The 24,014-nt window shown below is 43.4% G+C and overlaps 3 protein-coding genes across 5 annotated transcripts; 2 read left to right on the forward strand and 1 right to left on the reverse strand.

Annotated features, from left to right (window-relative positions):
* Positions 1–113: 113 nt before the first annotated feature.
* kbtbd2 (kelch repeat and BTB (POZ) domain containing 2) lies at positions 114–11,328 on the reverse strand. Of its 2 annotated transcripts, none has more exons than XM_084566118.1 (4): positions 11,013–11,328; positions 8,487–9,024; positions 5,021–5,186; positions 114–4,629 (listed from the first exon to the last, which is right to left on the reverse strand). In XM_084566118.1, the coding sequence occupies exons 2-4, from the start codon at positions 8,657–8,659 to the stop codon at positions 3,067–3,069; spliced, it is 1,902 nt and encodes a 633-aa protein (XP_084422244.1). In that variant the 5' UTR covers positions 8,660–9,024; positions 11,013–11,328; the 3' UTR covers positions 114–3,066. The 2 variants fall into 2 exon arrangements, with proteins under 2 accessions (XP_084422244.1, XP_084422243.1); XM_084566117.1 differs by having other exon boundaries at positions 8,487–9,087.
* Positions 11,329–11,815: 487 nt separating this feature from the next.
* Positions 11,816–15,206, forward strand: LOC311503457 (bucky ball-like). The gene is made up of 7 exons (XM_084566182.1): positions 11,816–11,951; positions 12,044–12,196; positions 12,280–13,713; positions 13,791–13,892; positions 14,625–14,734; positions 14,813–14,882; positions 14,986–15,206. The coding sequence occupies exons 1-6, from the start codon at positions 11,945–11,947 to the stop codon at positions 14,822–14,824; spliced, it is 1,818 nt and encodes a 605-aa protein (XP_084422308.1). The 5' UTR covers positions 11,816–11,944; the 3' UTR covers positions 14,825–14,882; positions 14,986–15,206.
* Positions 15,207–17,106: 1,900 nt separating this feature from the next.
* Positions 17,107–22,133, forward strand: LOC311503562 (uncharacterized protein). 2 transcript variants are annotated; one of them, XM_084566358.1, is made up of 5 exons: positions 17,107–17,301; positions 17,398–17,668; positions 18,917–21,055; positions 21,144–21,242; positions 21,951–22,133. In XM_084566358.1, the coding sequence occupies exons 2-5, from the start codon at positions 17,401–17,403 to the stop codon at positions 21,977–21,979; spliced, it is 2,535 nt and encodes an 844-aa protein (XP_084422484.1). In that variant the 5' UTR covers positions 17,107–17,301; positions 17,398–17,400; the 3' UTR covers positions 21,980–22,133. The 2 variants fall into 2 exon arrangements, with proteins under 2 accessions (XP_084422484.1, XP_084422485.1); XM_084566359.1 differs by having other exon boundaries at positions 17,149–17,301; positions 21,147–21,242.
* The last annotated feature ends 1,881 nt before the right edge of the window (positions 22,134–24,014 follow it).

Below are 24,014 nucleotides of genomic sequence, written 5' to 3' on the forward strand. Positions count from 1 at the left end.
AGCAGACTTTTTTAGTGCAGGAGCATTCTTCTATCCCTTTGGGTTTATGTCTGGGAACAAATGTAGCTCAGCCAAACAAAGCAGAGGCAAATGTGCGTTTGTAGAGAGGGCTGTTGTTGTGGTCCCGACACATGGCTCGACAAAAACACACCCATGCGCTGTCTGACAACTATTCGGCAGCTTCACAGGGACCTCAGGAACCCAACGACCTCGGGGCAGGCAGGAATTTCACTCCCACTGATGCTGACTGAATAAATGATGAGTAGCCAGAAACTCACACAGAAACAGAAAAATGAAAGCAAATACTGGACATACATGTGTTTTCCCCACTATGAATCAACTAATTTTACTTGTTGTGTATTTTGACACATGCAACTGTATGAGACAAAAACCTGAAAAGAATAGGTTACAAAGATAGGAGTCTGAACTTTTTTATCGCTAGACTGCAGAATAAAATGCTAAATCTCTACACTTAATGAACATCATTAGATGCACTGACTGTCATAGTGCAAAAGTTAGCATCATCTTGACAGCTTCCTGAAAACGCTGATTTTTATCAAGTGTAAATTAGGTAGCTGTGAGTGTAATTTAATATATAAACTGTGTCTGTTAAGTCCAGCTAGTTGTGCCAGTTAGCAGATAGCTATTACCTGTGTGTGTCAGTTAACTAGTTTAGGTAAATGAGTAATGTGTTAAATGAACATATATATTTTTTTAACCACGTAGAACCATTTACAAGAACCAGAAAGATTTACTTTTGTAGACTTTTCAAAAACAAACCAAGCAGGAAGTCAGTTTCAGGAACGTTTTTGGTATGTTTTTTAATAAATTAACGTTCATTCAAAATACAGTGCCAAAGGAATATGATGCAGCCAAACATGCTAGTAAGGTTTGTCATGAAGCACCTGTGCTCATGTTTGTTTGTTGTTGTTTTTTTTGTTGTTGTTTTTTTTAAAAAGTAGGAGGAAGAACCCCTTCCCTCCCGAAAACCCGCCCCGCCCCCTCTCCACTACTGCTAGTGGTTGCCGGGACGATTTCCATAGCAACAGCTCTGGGCCAGCCCTCTCTTTCTCCTCTCACAACCCATCAGCAGCAAGATTTCTCAGTATTCACTCAGAGAAATGAAATCCGATAGGAAAAATGGACATCTACCCACAATCACACTACAGTAATGTCTGATATTAAATAAAAAAAAAAAAAAAGAAAGAAAAAAAAAAAGACACTAATACAAAATAGACCTGGTTATTTTCCCCCACACTAAAAACAGTTGTCTTTTAAACATATGAAAGATTATATATATATATCTATATAGATATATATAAAATTAATGTTCAGCAGCTTGGAAACAGAAAAAAAAACAAAAAAAAAAAACACATGAGCCCGAAACCTATGTTTGTACTGTGAGTGGAGATGTTTGCGGAGACCCTCGTGGAAAGATGATCATGTGACGATGGATAGAGCGAGGTGTAAACTGCTGGTTGTGTGGAAGATCTGTGTGCAAACAGACTTGATGGACAGGCTGCGGAGGCGCTATAGTGGACTCAAGGGTGGAGGGCAACAGAGTGGTGAGGGAGGAGGAGAGGTGACGGGGCGACTGGACCTGCAGTCACCCTCTTTTTAAAACCTTCTCCGCCTCTCACACGCCCATCAGCCCTTCCCACCCCGTCCCGTTCGTCTGGTCTGCAGGGCCTTATAAGGAAACAGTTTTTATTTTATTTTTTAAAAAAAAAGGAGCACTCAGCGGACAATCAAACACACCTGTAGGCTATGAAAAGGTTTGCTCGTTTGTGGTGGCTGGCATGATTAGAGGATGGAAAGACAATGCAACCGTTTTGATTGCTTAAACAACAACAACAACTCGCTCTCATTCCTCTGCAAACATATCTTAAAATATGGAGACACTGAACAGACTTCAAAGAATTAGCAGCAACGAAGGCCAACTGTGAACGTTGCCTCGCGTCGCTCGTACATGGACCGAACTGAATTTGAACGCACCACGAAGACGACAACTAACGGATAAAAGAGGTAGCTGGTATGGAGAGTTTCCTATTCTTTATTTAAGGAAGCGAGGAAGAGCTGGCCTCTCCTGAACTGCGATCCTTCTAGACGATCATGTTGTTGTGAAAAATACTTGTGAATTAATGCGAGGGAATATTTGTTTCATTTCTACTTGATAAAGAACGGCAAAAGCAAAAATCTTGTAAATGTAAAGATAAAATATTCTCTGGTTTCTGCTTCTTAAATGTAAAGAACTGCTGCATTGTTCTGTTTTCCAACACTGTAAACTAAATACTTCATGGAGTTTGACCTTTTTTTTTTTCCTTCTTCTGATATTTTAACGACAAGAAAACGAAATTATTACATTGCAGCCAAGCCGATATAACCGCTAACTTTTCAATGCCTACAGAATACGATCTCTAAACGATTTTCCGTAAGTTCTCCTTTGTCAGTAACAGAAGGGAAGAGAGGGAAGCCACAATCTTAAAAGGGGGCTTGGGGGGGATTTTGGTACAGTTGCCATTGTCATTTACGAGAAAGTTTACCAGTTAAGTGCATCGTCATCCTCATCATCATCATCACAAAATCAGCTGATGTTTAGATTATCACATTGTAGAAACAGTATGACAGATGTAATAATATCTAACAGATGTCACAACTGACAAAATAAGAAGGAAAATAAAATGGGAACTTTTCAGATTACTAGTATCTGGGGAGGGGGAGGGGTGGGTGGGCATCTTTTCGCTTTTTTTTGAGCCGCTCTGTTAAATCAGCTGCAGTCTCCGAAAGTCCGGTGATCCCTCCACAACACAGATAATGTCAAACCAGGGTGGGAAATTAGCGCCTGCCGAATTATGCTAGATTTAGACAAAACAATGATTTACTACTGAGTGGCTGGTGAATTTAAACTTCCGTCAGTGGCTGGTAGATGTTCACATTTTGAAATGGGTAATTTCCCACCCTGCATCAAACCCTTTTGTTTCTCAAATCGGATGTACCCCACTCCCCCTTCATGTTCATCCCTCAGTGTTAGAGAGTCAGAGAGGTAGGGGAGGGGGAGGTCAGGAGCTATACGTGAGGGAGGGTCACCAACTCTCCGTCTACCTCGAACTCCTCGGCTCCATCGGGGGAGAAGAGGTAGGTTGGGGGTTTCCAGGGGGACTCCTCCAAGCAGGAGGGGTACAGCTTCCCAACTGCACAGCGGAAGTCCTTCCCTAGATCCCAGAGCACGCGCTCGGACACGGGCTGCCGCAGGTACCAGCGGTCCAGCTCCACGTCGTACTGATAGATGGCGTACTTGGCACGCTCGTTCATGTGAGTTTCGCGCATGAAAATGCACAGTGAGTTGAGCAGCACGACCGCCCGCACGCATGGGTCCGAGTAGCGCTTGGCGGGGATGTTGGCGGCCAGGCGCCACTCGTTCTTGTTGACGTCGTAGATCTCCACGGTGACAGAGGAACCGTCGATGGTGCTCGTCGGCAGGCGGATGCCGGAGTTGCTGACCACGTGGAGGCCGCCGATGTAGAAGATGAGGTCACCGAAGGCAGCTGCAGACGCAAAGCAGCGGCTGGTCTTGCGCATGGCCATCTCCACCCAGGTGTCCGCTCGAGGGAAGTAACAGTACATCAGGTCGTGGGTCATCACGTAGATGCAGTCGTGCGCCACCACCGAGGTGCTCCAGTTCCAGGCGAAGGGCAGGGGGCTCATCATGCTCCACTCGTCCTTCTCGCAGTCGTATCGCTCCACCGTTCGCTTGTTCAGCTCCCCTCCGACGTTATCACCCCCGATTGCATAGATGTAGCCATCGCAGTAGACCAGCGAGGGCTTGATTCGGGCACACAGCATGGGGGTTTTGGGAACCCAGGAGTTCTGCTGGGCGTCAAACCAGAAGAAGCTGTCAACCGAGCGGAAGAGGGCCTGGAACTTTCCACACTTGCCGTGGTTGGTGATTGAGTTTTTGAGCGGGATCTGTCCACCAGCGATGAACACATCATTGTCTGGGGTAACAAGCGTTCCCATTTTCTGCAGGTCTCCTGGCGGGTTGCAGAGCTTGTAGACTTTCTCTGCCTGCGGGCTGTAACACACTACTGTAGTAGGCACGGACATGGACATGACATAGCCTTTGCCTTGACATGTTTCTGAAATGGCCTCCATGAAAATGAGCATCTCCTCCTTCGTCATGCCCAACCGAGGCTTGAAGAACTTGGGCATGGACTTGTAGAGGCCCTGCACCACCACTGACTTGTCGTTAGGTGGCAGACCTTGGAACCAGGCACGCTGGGTCACCTCCGACAGCGCGTCAATACGTATGTGACTGATGACGGAGGACAGGTGCTGCGAGCGCGCCTCCATGTTATACTCCAACCACAGCATGGCCGCCTCGCGCACAGTCTCTTCTTTCTCGACGTTGAGGTTGTCGCTGCTCAGGATGTCTATTAACAGCTCGTGGGAGAGCTGCAGGAAGGCCTCCTGTCGGTACACCATGGGGAACTTGTGCTCCACCATACGCTTGGCGCTCTGCTTGAGCTCGCTACAGCTGAACATGTCGCCAATGCTCAACATGCGGACACAGTTCTCAGCGTTTATCTTTTTTACCAGGTAGTCCCTGCACTGCATCAAGACGTCTTCAACCTGAATGGGACAGAGGACAAAAGGTGAATCAGGTTTTTTTTTTTCCCAACAAAAGTGGATCAATAACACACATACTTAAATATTTAAGTTTGTTAAATGCTTAAACAAAGATGTGATGGAGAAGAATATGAACATCTGCATGCTCTGGCTGAAGACTAGAAACTTCACGTCATTATAATTAATCTTTTTTGAGTGGTCAATTGATTTAAAGCCTCATAAAACATGTTGGCAGTAGACAAAAGGGGCAAAATAAACAATGTCACCACGTTTAATGAAGCTCACGGACATATTGATTCATTTTAGAAAAACGCCCAGTAATCTAGAACAGCTGACCATCACTCAAACATAAGGGATTAAACATAAAACATCTGTTTGGTCCACTCCCACTGACCTGTAGGAAGCAGGCGGTCTCGTAGAGCGGCTCCACCGTGCTGTCGCTGATGGCCAGGTTGCCGGTGTAGGCGTAGGTGATGATGATCTGCAGGGTGGCGGGGTCCACGTTCCTCAGGTGGACGTGGGTTTGTTTGCTCTCGCTGAGGCCGCTCATGAACATCGCCCTGCAGGGGAAAGACAACATCAGAGGTGCCGTCAGTCAACACGGCAGCCGCTCAAAGACGAGGAAGCGCAAGTCAATTGAAGTTCACAGAAGATTATAATCTATGTTTGTATGTTTACGTGGCAAATGTGTTGTATAATCAGTTAGATTTCTGTGTGCAAGTACATGTCAGCTCCTGCAACTGAAAGTGAATCCACAGTACTTGAAACGTCGCTTCTTTTCTGATTCAAATCAGACTTCATCGATCGATTCGTGAAAACCTTGGATCCAGTTTTTAAATATATGCAGTTTCCAGCATGTTCTGGTAAGAAAACATAACAGTATCCCTGCATCATCTTCTTAATCACAACTAAGCAGCAGATTTAAAAAAAGACAGAAGTCACAGTGATAAAGACAAGTTTATCTGATCTACCAAAATCTTTTTCTGTCTGTTGCCCAACAAATTCTCCTTTATTCTGACATCCACTGACGTCTACGATCAACTTTCACATTCAGAGTAAAGGTCCGACTTAAAAAACAAACCCACAGAGTGTGTGAAGAAACTTCTAATTCGGTCTTGTTCACCGTTTTTCTTTTAAATAAACACACAGCCCTCCTAATGACGGTTGGCCATTTGCCAGAGTAGCTGGAAAAATAGACAAAGTTACCAACCAGATTACAACCTGTAATTGGCTGCTGCAGCGCTTCACTTCCCACTGTGGCCATGTTATTTTACAGCAACATCCAGTAAAGACAACAATTTAGAGACACGTGCATCTTTATGATACTGAATCTGGTTATATGACAAGGTTTCGTCCCCTTCCATCTAACAGTAGCTCTTTCTGCACTATAGGTCATAACAGTAGCTCTTTATTAGCTTTGCAGCTAATAGCAGCCGTTCCCGTTTCCCTTTTTGAATGACAAACACAGACTACTGCCACCTGCTGGCATGAAGATTTACTTCCTCTCAGGTGCAGAATGCACATACGAGCTGTGTGTTCAAGTGAAACTTTTTGGTCCAGACAGAGAAGACGTGACACGACATCACAGTCGCCCTTCGCTGCTGGCAGCAGATGCTACTACTGGTGCACCGTACACTACACATGCGACGTTCATCATCTGGTTTCCGTGTTGCAGAAGGCTCAACGGCCGCACACACTTAAACGTTACCATTCATCAGCTCTCAGAGTCTTTGTCTATACCCGTTTGTCACATTTTATTCATCTGTGGAGCTCCCCCTTGTGGCTGGCTGCAGTATAGGTCATAATCTATATATACACAGTACAAACATGCAATCTGAAGCTGAAGGGAAATAACTCTTCATCAGCAGGGGGCAGTAGTCTGTATTCATCATTCAAAAGGGGAAACAGAAAGCGCTACTGTCAGCTGGTAGGCTAGGAAGCTAGGAAGAGCTACTAGTCATCGTACAGAACTAGGCTTGGGTATCGAGTATCGAGAATCGATTGGAACCGGGACTAGCTTTGCGATTTTCCCGGAATCGTTCAAAAGTTTAATTTTCGATTTCTAGTTTCGATTCCCAGTCCGCCGACCGGAAGAAGAAACCGCTGAACACCAACGAAGAAGCGTCCACCGGAAGTGTTGGCTTAACCGAATGTCTATGGTCGAACATGGATAGCGTGCGTCGGAGGTCGAAAGTGTGGCTTCACTTTTCTAAACAGAACGAAATCTCGGCAAAATGCAACAAGATTGCGACAAGATTGTTTCGTGCATAGGAGGGTGCACGTCGAACATGATAAAGCACCTCCGAATTCATGGTGCAGCGGAGGACGGCAAGTAAAACAATACATATACATTAAATAATATGTCTTGCGCCAACATTGAGGCAGCTAACAAATTAGCCCACGTATCGAGTTCATAAAAAGGAAAAAGTTCATAGAATTAAAATTGATGGAGAAGGTCAGACTATTTCCTTCAGAAAGACCGTTGGCTAGCTAGCTCATTCAAAATATCCTAAACTTTTTTTGACCCTGCCTCTTAAAAGAATCGGAATCGAGAATCGTTAGGAACCGGAATCGAAACAAGGAATCGGAATCGTTCAAATTCAAACGATACCCAACCCTATACAGAACTGGACTTGCCTGAACCATGAAGAACAAGAATGAGAAGGGATTTGACTGGTGCCAACACCGCACGACACGGCGGGAAAAACGCAAGCCCCAAAGACACTCGCCAACTGCCGCACACTGGAAAAACCATCGGCCATCCGATTACTTTAAAACTTTTTTTTTTTTAAATAGTTCTGACATTTTGTAAAAGAAAAAAAAATTTACTGATTATTTCCAGATATTTATTTTAAATCGTTGTAATGCAAATAATGATTAGTTGTAGTCCTTACTTTGGATGTGTCACTTTTGAGATTAGTTTTCTTAAAATCTTTATGGTTCGCTGGAGCTCCTACTTTTTAACAATACTTTACAAAACGGCTCTGCACTCCTGAACAGGGTCTTTTTGGGGGGGGTGTGTGTCTATATGTTGATCACAGCAGGGGCTAAACCTGCCAGGCTGTATTACGCAACCCTGCAGCCAACCCCCCTTCCTCTTTTTCCTCTTTCTTCCCCTTTTTCTCTCTCTCTCTCTCTCTCTCCATCTCTCACCAAGACCTACGTGACCAGACTTTCCCCTACAAGCACAGGCTCTCTCCAGAGTCCTCCCTCCTTCCCTGAAACAAGGCGAGCGTGGAGAGAGGAGCTGCACAGAGCGGCAACAGACCGAAAAAAAAAAAGAAAGAAAAAAGGATGGCAGTTTAGAGGAAGCGCTGCGACACCTCTAAACCCTGAAGGGGAAATGCTTTGCATGTTCGCACCAGATAACGAGTGCGTGGGAAACAGCGGAGAGAGCTGGGTGCTCGAAGCTGTCGGGACAGTTTCTTGGACTGGGTATGTGCAGAAGGAGACGAGGGAGGGGTTAGCAAAAGGTTCAAATGCCGCATGAGTTCCTGTCATGTACAGATGGACTCTTCCCAGAGTGGAAGCTGCTCCTCTGTCAGATTCAGTGCAGCAGTACTTAATTATGCAATGTTGTGCGTACAAATGAGGCCTCCCGAGGGCCAACGTCTGTGGAACTCCACATTAGAGATTGCTTCATTTGTTCCATGTATCAGAAACGGACTGGTGCAGAGGGCAGCTCCAGTCAGCAAGAAAACAACTTATTTACAATGTGGTGCATTATTCACTGTAACCGTAGGAGCTACACAATGGCAGCTTACAACCAGCTCATCACAAAGCATGGCCACAGGCAGCCCCGAAAAAATTAAATCATCAACATGTGCTATTCCATTCCCACAACATGAGGTAGCACTCACCTGAAATAGGAGCTACATGTGGCCAGGACCATCTTGTGACATGGGAACTCTGTGTCCTCTACCAGCAGCACAACGTCAGTCAGTAATTTCTGTTCATAAAAGAACTTGAGCTGCTCCAGCAGGGAGACAGCGTAGTCCGTGTTGACTGGCCTGCGCTCACTGAGATCCGACATGGTTGCATCCCATGAATCGCGCCCCAGTTTTGAAAAGTCACACGGCCGGCAGAACCGGACTCAAGACAACCAGGAGAAAAAAAAAATATATATATATATATATATATTCTTCAAGATCCAAGAGGATAAACGGTGGGGTGGACAACTCTTCAACACCTCCACTGGTCCGAGTGGAGGTGTTCAGCTCCTGTGTGAAAAAAAAAAATATTTGCCGCTCCTTCTGGTGGACATGAGCTGAAAGCTGAGAAGAGGTGAGAAGGTTGTGGGACCGGGTGTCAACGTCAGAGGGGTCCAGAGGAAGGGGTCCGGGGGTGTGGAAGGGGCCGTTTCGCCACGTGAATCGATCTGTTGTCTGAGGTGAGGCACTGGGGACCGGAGGTAGAGAGAGAGAGCGACTACTGTCACAACACCGCTACATCAGTGCTTATCTGCAAAACACAGGAGAAAAAAAAAAAGGCAGTGGTGAGTTTAGTCGAAACCAGCAGTACAGAAATATAATGCTGACTAGATCTCCAGAACTCATCTGAGAACTCTTATTTTATGTTTAACATTCACTTCAAACAACCCGACTATGGCACACATCACCTGCTGCCATCCAGAAACTGCACTTAAGTTTTAGGCACAAAAACTTAAATTAATCTTTGTGAAATACTGGATTATATTGTGTTGCACCGACACGTGTTTCTGATATTTTAACATTTCAGTCAGCAGGCGAGAGTAGATAACAGTTCAGTCCTATTTAGCAGCATCACAAGCTTCAACAAAAATCTGATCATTCAGTTCCTCATATGTGTGAGCATATTTGGCAATAAAGAGAAATCTGATTTACCGCCGTTCTGAGTCACGAAGGAGGATTTAGTGCATGACTGTTATATTATAATGTATTTGTTTTCACTAATCTGTCTGGTGACTGTATATTCATACACTGCGTGGCTAAAATTGCGCTTAAAAATTGAGGAAACCAAGTCACGCAATACAACAAAAGCATCTATATGACAATTTATCACGTTAAAAGTTTGATCAAAGTCTATGAAATATAATCTGACTTTAGGAAGGCCAAATATAACTACATCAACATAAATGCTAGTGTTCAAATGTACAGTAATAAAGTCTGATCTAATATCACCACGTGGGTTGAAGATCTGATAAATTTAGGGATGTATTCTAACAAACATCTGCACACCAGACTGGATCAGATCTGTGGGATTGTGATACCGGCGACCACTGGACACATACTCTGATCTTGTGTCATTTATTTTTTATTTTTTGCTTTGTGTTGTTTGTAATCACGCCCTGCCACAGCTGTCAACACGACACTCAGAATATATGCAAATTTCTATGAACACTAACGAATGCTGCACGGCTAGCATGAGCGGCTAGCTAGCATTTCTAGCATCCTGGAGCTAACCGGGCTGCTGCTGCTGCTGCCACACTGCGAAAACTAACAAACAACAGATTAGCATTGTTTAGCGGTTAGCTTCTGATACGTTTTTCTGTTAAGTTAATATTACATCTTCCCAACAATGTAAGGGTAGACGCAGCGCGGACCATCGTTCACTAAATGACATATCCTTCACCTTACCTACCGTTAGGCCATCTGCATACATAACTTCAAACACACTTAAATAGCTGTTTAGCTATATATATATATATATATATATCAAGCTAGCGATGGAGATTTGAAGACTTGCTCACATATAATGCAAAGAAAAATGGTTGTTCTCGAAGTGAAGGACAACATTTTAAGAGTGTTTTCATATGTTCGTACTAGCCTGATGTTGGCTAGCTACGTTAGCACGGTACCGTTAACCACTGCTGCACTTTCCACCATGTCCAAAACAAACCGTGTCTGCCTTCTCAAAACACAGCAAAGTAACATTAGACAGACGTGCCTGATAACTAAAAAATAAAACTCTCAAACACGATCGACTGTAACACTTCTTCACCCGGAGAGTTGTTTCAAAATAGACGTCCAACGAGGGGGTCATCCTCGTTTTTGAACTGACCAATACACCTAATCAGATAGCTCCCATGTAGCGTTATATTGCTAACACCCGCGGCAAGTTAGCAACTTTAGATCTCCATCGTCCCACAGTTCCGGGGTAGCTTAAACGTTAGCACCAGATGAAGCCGCTCTGCGAGGAATATTAATTAAAAGACAAGTGTCTGCTATCACCAACTCAGTGGTTAGTTTGCTACTGAGAGCAGCAGTCAAAAGAGAGAGCGGTCATGCTGTTAGCAAACACACAGCTAGGCTACGGCTAATATAGCTAAATAAACGTAAGCTAGCTCCCGTTAGCTACCTGACTTCTCACGTAAAACCATTACAACAACCGAAATCAGAATTCCTTACATTAATGGCGGGCCGGTTCCATACGCTGAACCGTCGCTGTGGCTTTTCTCGTCAGCAGAGAGTGTCAAGTGGGCTCCTCCAGCCGAACTGAGACATTAAATAGTTGTGTGTACGCGCTGGGCAGCGGACAACCTTTCAGCTCATCATAAGCGCCTGAAAGACCAGAGAGGCCAAACGAGGATAGTGCGCATGCGTCCGAATTCAGGCGGCCGCTCCTGTTGAAGAGATAAACAGCGACCTCTAGAGGACAGATGGGGACACAGCAGCTTGGGAAAAGGTGAAAAAACGAGAATCCTTTGTAAATAAATAAATAAAATTTAGTCTGATTCAAACATCTGCATTTTCTGATGTAATAAATAATTTAATTATTTGATTATTTATTTATATTTCGTATAGTATAAGAGAGTATAAGTTACCGGAGTCAAATTCCCTTTATGTGCACACATACTTGGCCAATAAAGCTGATTCTGATACATTTGTCTTATTTATTATTATTATTATTAATATTATGATTATTATTAGGTGGTGCCCTTTTTATTTTATTTTCCACCGTCAGTTTAATCAATTTAGGCATTTTTTAGCTGTATTTATCGACATATGTGTGTATTCTAACTATTTGGACCCCCAGTGAGAGTTTAGATGCCAGTTTTTCCGCCTGTTCCTGAAGTCCTCAGGCCCGGCAGAGCGGCAGCTGTTTCCTATTTGACTAACGAGCGGGGATGTTTCGTCTTTTGTTAGTAGGACGTCATGTGGGCCTGAGAGTGAAGCGTTTCTACTTCTGTTTGTTTAAAGAGAAATTGACTGTTTAAAAATAATAATATTAATATAAAAAAAAAGCTTGCCTTTAATTTTCAGAAAGTGAGGGATGTTTATTTTTTCATCCCTCTGCTGTGTTTTATTTCTAACAGGTTGAGCAAGAACGTTAAGGAAGAATGGACGGTAAATAATTTCCTCACGATTTAATGTCCAAATATTTAGTTGGATATTTAAGTTATTGACTAAGAATTGTGTATATCTGGTGCTTCCTGTAGATGCAAGCAAACAGTCTCATTCATTTGGGAGTGGACAACAGAGAAGTCCCCATCCCAGACCTTTTTTCTACGTCCAGCCACCTTCTCAACCTTACTGCCTCTACCAGCCCTGGCAGCTCAACAACCCTTACGGTCACTATGGTTTTCCTGGAGGTACAACTAGCCATTTAAACTCTTTATTGTTGCATTCAGTTTGTAGATATCTGCGTGTTTTCAACTGTCTTTGTATTTCCTAGGTTTTAATTTTGGTCGTCCCGTCATGCACCCTTACCAGTACATGCATTATCCCGGCTTTGTCTTCCCGCATGCTCCAGTATATCCAATGGATTACAGGCGAATGTTTGAACCTCGCTTCCATGCTCCGTCCTGGGGTGACGTGCCTCGCCAGCAGCATTACCCACAGCCCCACGGGCGCCGAGAAATGTCCAGCTCGGAGGCTCAGACGGACCCCAGCGACGCCATCACCAAGCTCATAGAGTGCCTGGATAAGATTCGAGTTGGCGAGCTGCAGGGCGCCGACCGAGAGCTCGACTCTGGTGTCGCATCCCAGTCCTCTGGAATGATTTCTCCTGGAGAGGAAAGGAAAAATGAAGAGCAGGGGAACCTCCTGGCTTCAGCGCCTCACGACAGCCATTTGGAGTCTACAGCTGTGACCTTTAGTGACTCCACGGCAGCGGTGTACGACGGGGAGTCCAGCCAAAGGAGCTTGGACGTCCTGAGTCCTCAGGTGTGCTGGTCAGGAGGACTTGGAGAGGTGCTGCCTCTTGATAGCTCCTCCGTTCACGAAGACTGTCCTGAGTCGGAGCACCCAGCAGCAAATGAACACTTCTTCCCCCTTGAGAAGGAAGAGGTCACGGATATCCAGTCAGATATCTCTGTGACTAATCAAAGTGTTGCCAAATGTGATGCTGAGGAGCCCTTGAAGGCCACGCTTTCCCCCAGTCATCAGGAGCTCAAGGAGACTAAAGCCAGCAGCAAAGTCTCAAAGGCAGAACATTCGCTTTTTGAGGAAGCCAAACTGGATCAGAGCTACCAGATCCTCAAGCTGCCATTTGATAGCGGTTTAACACCAGGAGCCGGCTGCCTCTCCTCACCATCCGCCTCATACTACTACAACTACCTATCCATGCAGACAACAGGCGAGCGGATGAGCGTCCTCAGTCCGTCTCTGGATGAGCTGTCCTCCAGAGATGAGATGTTCTCCACGGACCTGGACGACGTGGATTTCTTCCCCAGGCAAGTGTACGCAGGCAGGCGGCTTGCAGAGGTCAAAGGCGGATCCCCTCAGGTTGTGGGCGAAGACAAGTGGCAGCCAGGATCGAAGAAGTTCATGTGCGCCTGTTGTGGGAAAAGCCTAGCTAAAGGGACGGGCAGCAGGAGCAAGGTCCACAGCTCCAAGTTGTACAGGGACGAAGCTGGAGAGTCGGAGGAGGAGAGATATGGAAGAGGGTGCGAGCAGCCGGTCAGAGTGATTGTGAGGAAGCATTCTGCAGCCAGGAAGGCTCAGCCGCTCCCGCAGAGACATCCAGCAAAACTTTGGTATAAAAGAAGTCCTTACAAAGAGCCGTCAGATCCAGTGGAGCGGGAGGACGTCCATGATGTCTGCAAGCAGAAGCCGGCCGACGGAGAGACCGGAGACGGTAGTGAGCTGCAGTGCAGGACATGTGAGGGTAAGTGTCTGCTAAGAACTTCACTTTCTTTGTTATAATATTAGAACCATGCAGTAAATGTTCGAGCTCTCTCACAGACGGACTCTGCAGAGAAGATGTGACCACGTCTGACCGAGCCAGGTGGGCAGACGCTGATGTGATTCCCAGGAGGAGACAAACGGCCCCTCTCCAACGACAAGGTGAAGTTCAGACACTCGCATGATCACTTTGCAACATTAAGGGATCAATTAACAGCCGTGTTGGTGCACTTTTTGGTTAATATACAGCTTTAAAAGGGAACGGTGTCAATTTGATTCTACCCAAGTGTCAAGTATAGTTATGGAGATGATTATAAGCTTTTGAAATCAGATCAACCTAATTTGATGCAAGGGAGTTTATTAATTGATGGAGAGATGGAAAAGGTCAAAGGGATGGGTGAAGTCGAATGTAAAAATGGTGGATGATCTTCGGGTGCAGAGGAACCCAGGGAGCGAAACTCAAGCCAGGGGGACATGTCTCAGGGAGCCCCTTGTTGCCTCTGGTTCTGGTAATGAAGGAGGGAAGAGGAAGCAAAGAGAAGAGAGGACTTCATCTAACACCTGCCTTGAATTCCTTGAAGGACTGCCTCTCAGTTTAAAACCACTTGAAAACAAAATGGCTGCTGAAATCTCAGGCCAGACTTGTCACATCTACAGTGACTCCAGTGATGCAGACAAATGTAAATCAACAGAGAGGTAATGACAAGGGAAGAAATTCCACCAGTAAATTAACTGGAAACCGTTCCAGGTGACGACCTCATGAAGCAGGCGAATCTAAAACATGAAACATAATTTGCTTTATTCGCATTATTTTCACACTAATGATCTTCCTTTGGCCAGAATTCATTTGTCAAATTAAACGCTTTGTCCCTTTTCTTGTATCATCTGAGACAGAGATGAACACTCAGTGGAAAGCTCTGTACCACAGGCCAAGAGACGAGGACCGTGACGACGACGAGGACCGTGACGATGACGACGACGACGAGCCGCACTGGGAGAGAGAGGTTTGTGTCCAGTTAATGTGTTTTACTTCTAATATTGGTGGTTTTAAAAATGTTCTTTCTTTTGCTTTTCCTTGTCAGATTCAACAATAAGAGGAAAACGGAGATGTTGACATCCCTCGACTGACTCTCGACCTTAGTGTGTTGAACTGTAGGTGAAATAATTTTTGTATTAATAATTATAATTTCCAGATGACTGATCATTTATAATTAAACAGTGATATTTAAAGACAACTTGATTGTTTCTTTTTCAGGTCCCCCTTAAAAAAATATTAAGAGCACCGGGTGAAACTCACTGCACAAGAGGCCTCTTTATGTTGCATAAAAAAGATAATAAAAAAAAAAAAAAAGGATGAAGATTCTGCACTTTTCATAATGGATTTCACAAACGGGGAAACTGACTGGAAGGTCATGTTGCAGATGACGGTGTGCCACTGTTTGGGGCCAGTCCAATAAAAATATTGTCATTATTTAAGCTTTGTGTTGGGTCTTTGTTGTAAAATCTGCAAAATCTTCCAAGTGTCTTCTCTTAATACTGGTTGAAAGTGCGTAGACTTCAAGATTTAACAGAAGTGCAACAGGAAATTATAAGAAGTTTTCTGAGTCCAGATGTTGGGTATTTATCATCTACTGAGGTAAAGAGATGCATGAACAACCCTTGGAGGTCAGTGCAAGGTCTAAAGATTAATGTATTGCAGATTAGAAAATCTGTTTTTTCTTTTCTTTATAAGCTTATTTCCTCTGGTAAAGGCTCTCTGCATATATATCAAGTATAATAACTGTACTTTTTAAAGAATACCCATGCCATTGCTTTTATTTTATTTGATATAATTTATTTATCAGCCTCAATAAGAACATACTAATCTGAAAAGGAGTTTTCAATTGGACTGACAAGGGTGGTGTTAGCCTTTAATTATCTGTTTAACACATATATAGTAATAGTAGTGAAATAGTCATGAAAACACTTCATCTCATCATTTCTCTCTGATGCGAATAAATCTATTCTTTCTGAGCATGTAGGTAGAAAGATAACCAGATGTACAAACAAAATGTTTGGAAAGATGAATGAAACCGTAATCAACACGGACAGCAACTTTAAAAATGTGGAAACATCTTGGTCCTCTTATTCTAAATTCAGATGTTGTTAATAAACGGAGGGAAAAGGGTTCTGTTATATTTTTGATGCCGAACAACAACAAAGTTCTATAGTAATTATAGCGATTAATGTTTTGGGGTCATTTAAACGCATATCTGATCGTTGTATTTAGTGTCCATGTAAACTGTTAATTTGGATTAAGAATAATTTCAGTCAGGCAATCAATTTACTTCTCTCCAAGTAGCCCAAACCAATTACTGCTTTCTGCTTATTATAAATAGGCATTGCATCAAAATCTATCACTTCCTGTAGTATCACCCCTCTGATTGAGACCAGTCTGATGAAAATGATGATGACATGTATATATATATAGTAGTTTAAAAGTTTATTCAAATGAAAATAGAGTTCAGATTTCTCATTTCCTAATAAGGGGTGGCACAGTGGCGTGGTGGTTGGCACTGATGCCTCACAGCAAGAAGGTTCCGAGTTTGAATCCAGGCCGAGTTTGCATGTTCTCCCTGTGTCTGCGTGGGTTCTCTCCAGGTACTCCAGCTTCCTCCCACCGTCCAAAGACATGCTCGTTAGGTTAATTGGTGAGTCTAAATTAGTTGTAGGTGTGCATGGGAGTGTGACCCTTCACAGGAGAAGCGGTTACACAAGATGAATCATTTCATGAATCATCATGCTAGCTGCTTCCTACAGCTCCCCCTGGAGATCCCAAGACATTCCCAGGCCTGGAGGGATATGTAATCCCCCCCTCCCCAGTTGTACACACCCAAAAAATCTTTATTATACAATTAAAATATTCAACATTCTTAGAAATGTGAGAAAAATGAAAAAGAAAACTCCTTTTATCAACAGTATTCATTTAAACCACAGATAAGTCTGTTGGTTTATTCTAATGTCGTCTTTAAGTGTTGCTCCAAGCTACTAGACAGCATTTAACCTCATTATTTGTTTTTCAGCAGTCAAACTGAATCGTAAAACAGTGCTTATGGAGCTCTGCCTTTTAGTTTTGCTGCCCTCAGTTGCAGAGGAGTAGATCAAATAGGGGGGGAAAGCTGCTGCTACAAAGATGGTAAAAAGCAGAAGATGTACCACTCCAAGCCTCATATCAGACCTTCTCCCATTGAGCCAATGAGGCCAACGAGCTGCAGGTCTGTTTCATTTGAGCCTTCAGTCAGCTTCTCCTCTGTCGGTCGTTTCAGTCCGTTGAAGTCTCTCTCAACATCTCCGATCGATTGTCTGTCTTTCCTCAGGTGAGCTGATACATCACAGTTGGAGGGAAATCTGCTGGAGACAAACATCTTTCATTGGCTTTGAGTGCAAGTCATTGAAGTCTAATTGGACAACTCTCACCTGGAACTAAAACAAAACCAATCAGTGCAGCATTTCACAAGCCACTCATTTGATTTCCAGTTTGAAACATACAAGAAGACTTGTTGTTTTTTTCGTGAACATCTTCTTTTTGCGTGTAGGTACAATTTTTACTGTTTTCTTCAGAAGAAATGCATTAAAACAATCTGGTAGCCCGTCAAACTATTCTTTTGATTTGCTTCTCTTTGTTCAGAAAATGGAGGAAGCCACGTCTAACTTGCAACATTCCTATGGTCCTATGGGCCTTCGAGGTCCAAACCCACCACATGGAGCTCAGCAGTCCCAGGGGCCACATCCATCAGCTCCAGGGCCCTCAGGAGCTCCACGTCCTGAGGAGCAGCACCACAAACCTTTCTTCTACATCCAGCCCTCGCAGCCATACTTGCCTATGCAGAGTGTGCAGTGGCCCATTGCTGTGCCCATGCCTGTGTCCTACAACCCATACTATGGCTACCCAGGTTTAGGTAAGAGCCAGAAATCTCAAATCTTCTTGTGTATATTTGGTGCAACTGATTTCCAGTATTTTTGTTTTTCCAAAAATACTTAAACTATGGTGAAAGTTCTCTGGCACTACAAGACCTCTTAATATTCAATATGTGTGGGAATTAAAGAAGACGAGTTCTTACAAGCAAAGTGCCTTTTCTACTGAATGCTCTCATAGTTTCACCAATTGTTTAGTGGGTTGCTCATTTAAAAAACTATTTGTGAAACTATGAGATCATTCACATCTCATAATTATTTAACAGTAATTAAATGTGTAGAAAAACTGGGACCTGTTTAGCGATATCTATAATCCACTGCAATTAGTGCTAATATGAACACTGCTTTCACCACATATTGTATACATGCATATTTGTGCAGGCATTAATGATTCCCACACAACAAATCCTCATTACGTTCCTGATTATCTGACTTTTTAAGTGCTATCAGGAGTCTGAGGCTCAGCCATAAAAATATGTCATGAACCCTTCAGGATGAATTGCAACTTTGGTGCTCCCAACATCATCAGGTCACATATTTAATTTGACACCTTCTTTTATGACTAAATACTTGAAAAACTCAGGTGAACTTGAAGCTCTGAAATGTTAGCATTGGCATGATAAGATGCTAACCCCAACTCTAAACTAAGAATGTGTGCAAGGTGTGCACCATTTGGACGTTAGCACTTAGCTGTCATGCTCACCTAGCGGCTAGCATGATTGTAGATCCAATATTAATCTATTATCTGTAGCTTATTTTGTTCCTGCAGTCAGTATAGTTTCCATGCAGATTTAAAAACGAGACCTCCCTTTTACCAAATTTGTGTCTTGGAGGCTTATCCAGCCAAAGCTGAGATGCAGATCTAAAGCCACCATCCAGTGATAACCATTAGCATGCTAGGCTAACAGTGCACTTATCCTAAAAAAAACAAAACAATTTGAGCTGCATAGTACTCGCACTTCTATTAAGTCAGTAATCAAATGAGAGGTGTGTTTTACACACTGCAAGAATTAATTACTAAACCCAATTTTAAGGGTTATCTGTATGCAACAGATAACCTTATACTTTGTTGCGACCCATTAAGTCAGGCTGCAGTCTAGTCTACCTATGTAAATTAATAATTAATAGATTAATCTGTTTTGTTAGACGACAGAAACGGTATTTACAAATTTAACAGTTTAAAAACCTTGACATCCTTTCAGTTCTAAAACTTCTTTTGTCTCTTGTTCAAGGTTATGGCATGCCAATGATGCCCCACTATCAGCCAAACCCATACATGGAGCCACCGAGCTTCGTTGTCCCTCATACCCACCTTCATTTGATGGACTACAGACGCATGCTGAACCCCCAGTATTACCAGACCATGGCCTACCATGCCCGCAGGTTCCGCTACCAGCACAACTCCCCTGTCAGAGAAATGGCCACCTCTGAGGTTCAAACTGAGCCACTCACAGCGACCCAGAGGACCAGTACTCCAACTTCCAGTGCTGCCGAGCCCTCTGGTGTTCTCCCTGTTTGTAACAGCGACAACTCCCCCATCGCGCACAAGAGCCAGCTGCTCTCACCAGTTCTGGCTACGCCGAAAGAGGATTGTTCTCTGGAGGACATGGTGCCCTCTTCCACCACTAGAACACCATCCAGTGGCAGCTTTGTGATTCAAACAGAGGAGGTGAGGATTGAATGCTGCACTACGCCGGTGGGATTACAATTGCTGCATTCCCACGAGACTGCAGAAGTATCCCACAACTTTTCCCAGGACATGGTCCAGTGTAGCTCGATCCTCCAGAGTCATGTCCTACAAGACGAGGGACTGTGCCTACCTGCAGACCAATCAGAGCAAGCTCTCCAGGTTTGTCCTGAGATCCTCTTAGTAGGAACGCCCAGTACTGGTGAGACGATCCCCGCTCTGGAGGAGTCCAGGAATCAGACAGACCCAGTGACTGCCTCCAGTCTGGGTTCCCAAGAGGAAAATCATGTCAAGGCTGAGGAGAAGAGAATTGAAGAAGATCTGACTTCTAAGAATTTTCACTTCAAAGTTGTTCACCTGCCGTTTGATCCCCAATATCTGGATGAACTGAGGAAGAATGAGTCTGCTGTTTGGTCAGTGGAAGACACTATGATTCCCTCCCCTGAATCGCTGGTTCATAGTTGTCCCGCAGAGTCTAATGATGAAACACTAGCTGTTGTAGCTGAAGCAACGTCAACAGAGATGCTGACAATGAGAGAGGAAGCTTCTACTGAAGAGTCCATACCAGTGATTGAGATGCCTCCTCTGGCTGAGGTCGCACTTGAGGACATGGTCCCCTGTATGGAAGGTCTGGGGGATGTGTTGGTGTCAGCGGATATCTACCCTATGATGGATGACCCACATGTTTCAGAAGAAACTCATATCCCTGAGCTGACACACACAGCAGAGCTGGTTCTTGCTCCTAATTTGCATCTGTTGAATAATTCACCTCTTAATGTTGATAGAAACCAACACAGAAGAGAAATGAATGTCCAGGACCATCAGGACACCTCCTTTGAGTCGTTGCCTGCCTACCTTCCGTCAACAAGCTGGTTAGCTGATTTTGATAACATCTACTACTGCAGCAAGATGCCACTCCCCCCGAAGAAACAGAACAGACCTCTGAGCACTCGTGGTTTGGATGTTCCTACCAGAAGATGTAAACTAGACGTGGAGTACAAGGAACAACTAAATGTTGGCAAGCCAAAAGAGAGATACAAACCTAAAGGCAAGGTGGATCGACGGAGCCTCTCTGATCATGAATGCTGCCTCAGCAGAAGTTTCAATGAAAACATGTTCAGCCCTTGTGCGTCCAAGAGGGACACAGAACGACTTTGCTCCAGATGTTTGGCAAAACACAGACTCTGCACATCTGCCAGCCCGGGACTTGGTCAGAGCTTAAAAAGAAAAGCTGTTCCCTTCCAACAGTGGAACGACTTGCCGACATGTGAAGCCTGTAAATCTCATACCAAGAGGCGAGTGATGAAAAAAGGTTCTAATCCTGAAGGCCGTGGTCCTCATCACGGGCATGACACGGAGGGCGAATCCTCGGAGAACAGCTCATGTCGCACAGGCACGAAGTGGAGGTCAGGTGACGGACCCAGGAAGCTTACAGACCCCAAGAAGCCGCTGGTGTCCAAGCAGAACCTGGAGAAATGTCCAGCAGTGGTCTACCCAAAGCTCAGGGACAAGAACTGTGCATGTAATGAGCTGCAGCATCAGCTTGTTGCATGGGAGAGGATGCGCCACTGTCCCCATGGCAACGCAATCCGAGAAATGGATGAGAACTGCACTGTACCCATTTCCCTTCAGGACAAATGGAGGAATATGGACCAGATATATGTGGCACACAGGAGGCAAACGGGTAAGCAAAGGATTTCCACTTAGAATCGCCCTCTAACATGCTGGTGTACATTACATTTTTATTTTCTAACTTTCCTCTTTCCTCTAAGCAGAAAAGTCATGGAGGGATGTGATGACCAACAATGACAACTCCAAGAATGATGCCAGATCACAACACTTGAATAAGCACAAGAAATCACAATCACAAGGTTTGTTGTTCACATTACATCTCTCAAAAAAAAAAAAAAAGGCAAGGCATGAGTCCTTGTCAAGAGGAATTTCACTGCTAGAAAGATATATATTGTTTAAGTATAAAAGAGACATAATCCAAAACAAATGGATGGCTTTTGTGATTTGTTCCTTCCAAGGCTGTTGCTATTGTATGAGTTTGACCTTAGCTTCTGTGGAGGGCCTTTGACTTAAAACTTAGCTTCTGCAAATCTTCACTAGATGACACTCTCTATGGAAGTTTGGCAAACAAATTCAGATGATTTAGACACATCTTGGCGCTATAGAAAGTCTGTGGATGACATAAATTCATCGAGATTTATACAAGAAAAAATTAAGTGAGCAAATGGCAAAGGTAAATTTTGGGATTGCTACTATTCTGGATTGTAGCACATTAGAAAATGCAAGAAGTCAAGTGAGGGCCTTTTTCTGTTTTATAGAGGATTTGCACACCCTTTCTTCCAATCTACAGCTCTAGTACTTTATTCTGTGTATATCTATATCTTGGATTCTTAAATATGCAGGAAGACTATTTCCCATTTAGATTGGAAATTTTAGAGTCAAAGTCAGACTTTCCAAATCAAAATGTGAACCTTGCGACAATTAACTCCAAGAATTTAAGCTAAAAATCTGCTATGTTTATATCAATCATATCAATAACGGTGTTTTTTTTTTTTCTCTTTCTGCAGGAATTCATAGAAAAGATACACGATGCTGAATTGCACGAGCACATTTCAACAAAAGTGAAAAGCACTTATTTTTTTAAAGAAAACAATGTTCACTTAATTTAAATGTGTTCCACTTAATTTATTGTACAATAAATCACAATGTTCACTATTTATTAATATTCAAATAAACACAGATTTATAGTAGTTTTTCTTGTGCTTGTTTCTTTGCAGCTGCAGTTCTGTAAACCACAGTTGTTCTATGTGTCCACTAGATGGAACTATTTCCATATGAAGTGCTCAAACCTTCCACCATGATAAAATATTTCAAACTAAGACTTCACAAACATTCACAAATAATATATGAATGATTGACAAACTGAATTTAAATATAAATGTGTAGAACACTGTGAATTAAGATATGAAATGCTTTAAACTGACAGCTTATTTCCTCACATGGACTCTGCTGCAGGTTTCTTCCCTTGCACATATCTTATTTAACACGTTTCTTTCATAACACATTTACATGAGACCTTTAACTGAAACGCTTATCTAGAGTGACTCCAGGTGAAGGTTAAGGGGCGTGTTCATTGTTGTGTTCAGGTGAGTCATTGGTGGCCGTTAGGGGATCAAACCTGTGACCTTTTGATAACACGGCAGCCTGTATTTGACAGCTTCACCTGATAAGGTTGACAGTGAAAGACTGGGACACAAATTATAATATAATCATATATATTATACTGAATAAACCTCCAAATCTACATGCATTTTGGTTTTATTTCAGGCATTACTGATTTTGCAACCAGCAGGTAGATGTGTTGGGTAAAATATTCCAACAGTTATTGAAAGGATGATCACGATCAATTTGGTTAACATGTTAATATTTGAAGATGGAACTGTAATAACTTTGGTCTTTTTCATCTAGTGGGAGTTCATCAATGTGTATTCTTGTCTGTAGTTGTGAAATATCGCCAGTTGCTGCCCAAGTCTTGGTTCAGTTCAAAGTACACATCTGACCAAGTACGGTCCAAATACCTGAATTACTGTGTTGTGTCCTCCAGCTTCCAGTCTGCATACTAAGCTAAACACATCTACACTTTGGCATTGACACTTTAAGGGGCAAAATTAAACTAAAAACTTTCTAAAATCGATCGTCTGACTATTTTTTTATGAACTCAATTATAGCTATATTTAATTAATTAGACTTGTCAAAGGAGCTACTTTCAAATGCAAGAGAGCGACTAGCTCGACTTTAGGCTAGGACCTTTTTTTTCATCACGTCAGCAAAAGCCTGGGTGACTGGTTTGTTTGTGGGGGCAAAAACAATGTTTTGACATTCTATCTAATTAATCAGAAAGGACACCATTAGATCATGTGTATTTCTTATCAAGCTGTGAAAGCAACTGTGAACGCCGTTATTGACCATTAATACACAATGCTGCTCCCGACGGGTGAAAAAAAATACACAAATGTACAGAATAAATAATGAAGCATGTTGGACCAGCCCATTAGAGCTTGTGCAGTGTTCAGCAGGCCTTTGAAAGCGGTAATGAATCCAGTTTAACTGACATTGTTCTAAATGAAACATGTAATGTAATGTCATGTGCAGCGATAATAGCTTTCTTGGCTCGAGGGGAAGTAAGTACTCCGATGTAGAGTGCATGTTTCTGTCAGCTGCTTTATGTAGGAGCTGATATGTGATTTTTCAGGGTCTCACAACAGGCCACTTTGCAACTGCTTACTTTTCCTTTGCTTTCTTTTCTTTGTCCTCCGTGGAGACTTCTGCAGAGAAAATCCACAAATGTCGTCTTCAAAGGAAGAGAGAGGCCTGCTTTTGTGTGCAACTGAGACAGTCAAAGGCTTTTGCAATTTAAAAGTGATTTCTGGTTAACAGGGAGCTGTGGTTCTTTGAAGCTAACGGTGTGTAGCGAGCGAGGCCAGATGGGATGAAGAAAGTTGCGGCGGTGGAGCGCAACACATGATTTCCCCTCAGATTCGTCAGTTTCAGAGAAGAGATGGACGGAGCGGCTTTGGACGGTCTCAGAGCTCATATCTCAAAGACTCCTGCTTCACGCTGGCGCTCTATCT

This window comes from Chelon labrosus, assembly GCF_963514085.1.
Source record: "Chelon labrosus genome assembly, chromosome: 18".
Taxonomy (NCBI): Eukaryota; Metazoa; Chordata; class Actinopteri; order Mugiliformes; family Mugilidae; genus Chelon; species Chelon labrosus.

What these genes read in the sequence shown, in the direction of transcription:
- kbtbd2 (XM_084566118.1), bottom strand. Translation starts at nt 8,659, where the DNA reads ATGTCGGATCTCAGTGAGCGCAGGCCAGTCAACACGGACTACGCTGTC. An exon ending in ACATGTAGCTCCTATTTCAG is followed by an intron (nt 5,187 to 8,486) that starts GTGAGTGCTACC and finishes TTTCCCCTGCAG; the next exon opens with GGCGATGTTCATGAGCGGCC. An exon ending in AGACCGCCTGCTTCCTACAG is followed by an intron (nt 4,630 to 5,020) that starts GTCAGTGGGAGT and finishes TGTCCCATTCAG; the next exon opens with GTTGAAGACGTCTTGATGCA.
- LOC311503457 (XM_084566182.1), top strand. An exon ending in GCAGTGCAGGACATGTGAGG is followed by an intron (nt 13,714 to 13,790) that starts GTAAGTGTCTGC and finishes GCTCTCTCACAG; the next exon opens with ACGGACTCTGCAGAGAAGAT. An exon ending in GGCCCCTCTCCAACGACAAG is followed by an intron (nt 13,893 to 14,624) that starts GTGAAGTTCAGA and finishes CATCTGAGACAG; the next exon opens with AGATGAACACTCAGTGGAAA.
- LOC311503562 (XM_084566358.1), top strand. Translation starts at nt 17,401, where the DNA reads ATGGAGGAAGCCACGTCTAACTTGCAACATTCCTATGGTCCTATGGGC. An exon ending in GGCACACAGGAGGCAAACGG is followed by an intron (nt 21,056 to 21,143) that starts GTAAGCAAAGGA and finishes CTTTCCTCTAAG; the next exon opens with CAGAAAAGTCATGGAGGGAT. An exon ending in CAAGAAATCACAATCACAAG is followed by an intron (nt 21,243 to 21,950) that starts GTTTGTTGTTCA and finishes CTCTTTCTGCAG; the next exon opens with GAATTCATAGAAAAGATACA.